Source organism: Aquarana catesbeiana, linkage group LG03, assembly GCF_042186555.1.
Source record: "Aquarana catesbeiana isolate 2022-GZ linkage group LG03, ASM4218655v1, whole genome shotgun sequence".
Taxonomy (NCBI): domain Eukaryota; kingdom Metazoa; phylum Chordata; class Amphibia; order Anura; family Ranidae; genus Aquarana; species Aquarana catesbeiana.
Window position 1 is genome coordinate 692,033,998 of NC_133326.1, and position 2,669 is coordinate 692,036,666.

Consider the following 2,669-nt stretch of genomic DNA (forward strand, 5'->3'; position numbering starts at 1 on the left):
TCCCGGGTATGATGAAGTTTGAAACACAAAAACATAAATTATAATATAATAAATAAATATAAATAATTAAAAAAAAAAATAATAATAAAATAAATTTCCCCACAATTCACTATCGCTCAATTCTGCAAGTGTTCTAATTTACTATCGCTGTTTTCTAGCTGGTCTAAAGCCACTTTTGACGTAAAGGGACACTTTTTGGTTGCTTTGGACAATCTCCAGTTTCCAGGCAGAAAGATCAGTATATATAATATAAAACTGCATGCAGAGCATTGGACAAAGCACTGGGGACAAAAGGGATGTGAAATCATTTCATACAGTACTGTAATCTGTAAGATTACAGTACTGTATGTGTTATGATTTTTACTTTTTTTTAAATTTGCTACCAGGCTCCACCCCCATGCGTTGTGACGCTCGCAGGGAATGGAGCCCGACACAGAGAGGCTTCGGAGGAGACAGAGCCCGCAGACAGCACGGGGGGACATCGCAGGATCCTGGGGACAAGGTAATTATACCACACCAGGATCCTGCAATGTAATCCCGAGTGTGGCTCGGGGTTACCGCTAATGGTGCAGAAATTTAACCCTGAGCCACACTCGGGAAAACCATCAGGGAGGTTATAGGGATGCAGTGCAGTATCACAAAAAATGGTCTGGTCATTAAGGGAGCAAATCTTCCGGTCCGTAAGTGGTTAAGCTGCCATACACAGCTCAAATTTGGCTGATTCATTCACTTCAGCTGAAATTGGAGCAGTGGGTGACGACAAGTAAGAAATTTAAGAATCTTGGTAGAAAAAAGTCAGCTAAACAGTGATTTTAGCCAATCAGCTGCAGTCACTGTCCGGGTATTTTAACATCCGTGAGTGCCAACTGTCAGAATACAGCAGCCAGCAGGGAAGATTCATCCATCTAAGCTGTTAAGTGAGGATGGGGAAATGAGGGAATCTTTACATGTATGGCCAGCTTAAGACTATAAAACGTTAATGTTTTTTATATTTTGTAAAATTGTATTCTATTACTGCTTGTTTTATAATGTGTAAACAATATCGCCTTCATTACCTACATATACCACCACAAAACGTCAACTTATGTGAAATTTTTAAAAAAACATATATATATTTTTTTTACCATTACCATGCAATAATTCCTACAATTTACAGATGAACACCTCTTTGTCTATGGGGTTTATTCTTCTGGGATTTCAAGAGCTCTACGGTTTACAGAATTATCTCTTCACTTTTTTCCTTTTGATTTACGTTATGACCATATGTGGAAATCTTTTGATCATCACACTGGTGGTCAACACCAAAAACCTCCAAACTCCCATGTACTTCTTCCTTACCCTACTCTCTTTATCAGACCTTATACTGAGTACAAATATTGTGCCCAAAATGCTTCACGTGGTGGTCAACGTGAGAACTTATATATCTTTTGTTGGCTGCATCACTCAGTTCTACTTCTTCTCCTTTTCAGAATGTTCAGAGTGTCTTCTTCTAACAGTCATGTCCTACGATCGCTACTTGGCCATCTGTAACCCCTTAAACTATATTTCAATCATGAATAACATATTGTGCAAGAAACTTATTGTGACATGTTGGATGTTGAGTATTTCTATATCCTTCATCAATGCCCTCTCTCTAGGGTTACTTGAGTTTTGTGGCAGTAATATTATTGACCATTTCTTCTGTGATTACTCCCCTTTGATAGAATTATCATGTTCGGACACCTCATTAGTTCAGTTGGAGGTTACCCTACTTAGCTTTCCCGTACTTGTTATTCCTCTTATTATTATCACCTTCTCATACATTCATATTATCAAGATCATTCTAAGGATTCCATCCAATATCGGGAGACAGAAAGCCTTCTCTACCTGCAGCTCCCACCTCACTGTTGTGTCTACCTATTATGTAACTTTGATCTCTATGTATGGCTTTCCAATCAAGGGGAAATCGCTCAAAATAAGCAAAGTCTTATCTCTGCTATACACTGTGGGGACACCATTAATGAATCCTATTATATATAGCTTGAGAAACAAAGATATTAAGAATGCCTTTAGAAAGAATTATCAAATGTTTTGTAGAATTTTATGTTAGAATACGTGGGCATGACTTCCCATAGTCAGGGTCCTCTTTAAGATGGAAAATGTATACCAATATCAGCTTTATTTTGAATGGTATCTTAATGCACTAAGACAACATAGCTTCAATGCACATGGTAATATTGAGTGCAAAGATGCTGCACTGCCTATCAGCCCTTGTACAAGGTAAAGGTCAAAAATGGCCTCAGCCTCTCTGGCCACACCCCTTGATGCATTTCACCTCGCCCACAGGGCTTAGTCATAGAACTTAGTCATAACGCTATGACTAAGCCCTGTGGGCAAGGTGAAACATGTTGGGGGCATTGCTAAGGTTTTTTTGATCCTTACCTTGTACATGGGCCGAGAGGAAATGCAGAGCATATTTGCACTCAATATTACTTAGTTGGTTTGGATAAATACCACAGACGCCAGTCCATTGAATCACCGGAGTATTGTTATCATCGCTTTGAGTGGCACTCAAAGTTACTTGATAGGTTTAAATGCACATGGGCTGCAATATGTGTTCTGCATCAGAAAAAGTGCTAAACTAGGAGAGAAAAATCTCAGCCAGCGCACACCATACAAGCCTGGCATGT

At 39.1% G+C, this 2,669-nt stretch overlaps 1 protein-coding gene across 1 annotated transcript; it reads left to right on the plus strand.

The window, feature by feature from the left end:
- Window positions 1-1,156: 1,156 nt before the first annotated feature.
- LOC141134186 (olfactory receptor 11L1-like) lies at window positions 1,157-2,089 on the plus strand. The gene has a single exon (XM_073623768.1). The coding sequence runs from the start codon at window positions 1,157-1,159 to the stop codon at window positions 2,087-2,089; it is 933 nt and encodes a 310-aa protein (XP_073479869.1).
- Window positions 2,090-2,669: the final 580 nt, after the last annotated feature.

Bases quoted from the DNA above. Each gene is read 5' to 3' on its own strand.
- LOC141134186 (XM_073623768.1), top strand. From the start codon at position 1,157: ATGAACACCTCTTTGTCTATGGGGTTTATTCTTCTGGGATTTCAAGAG.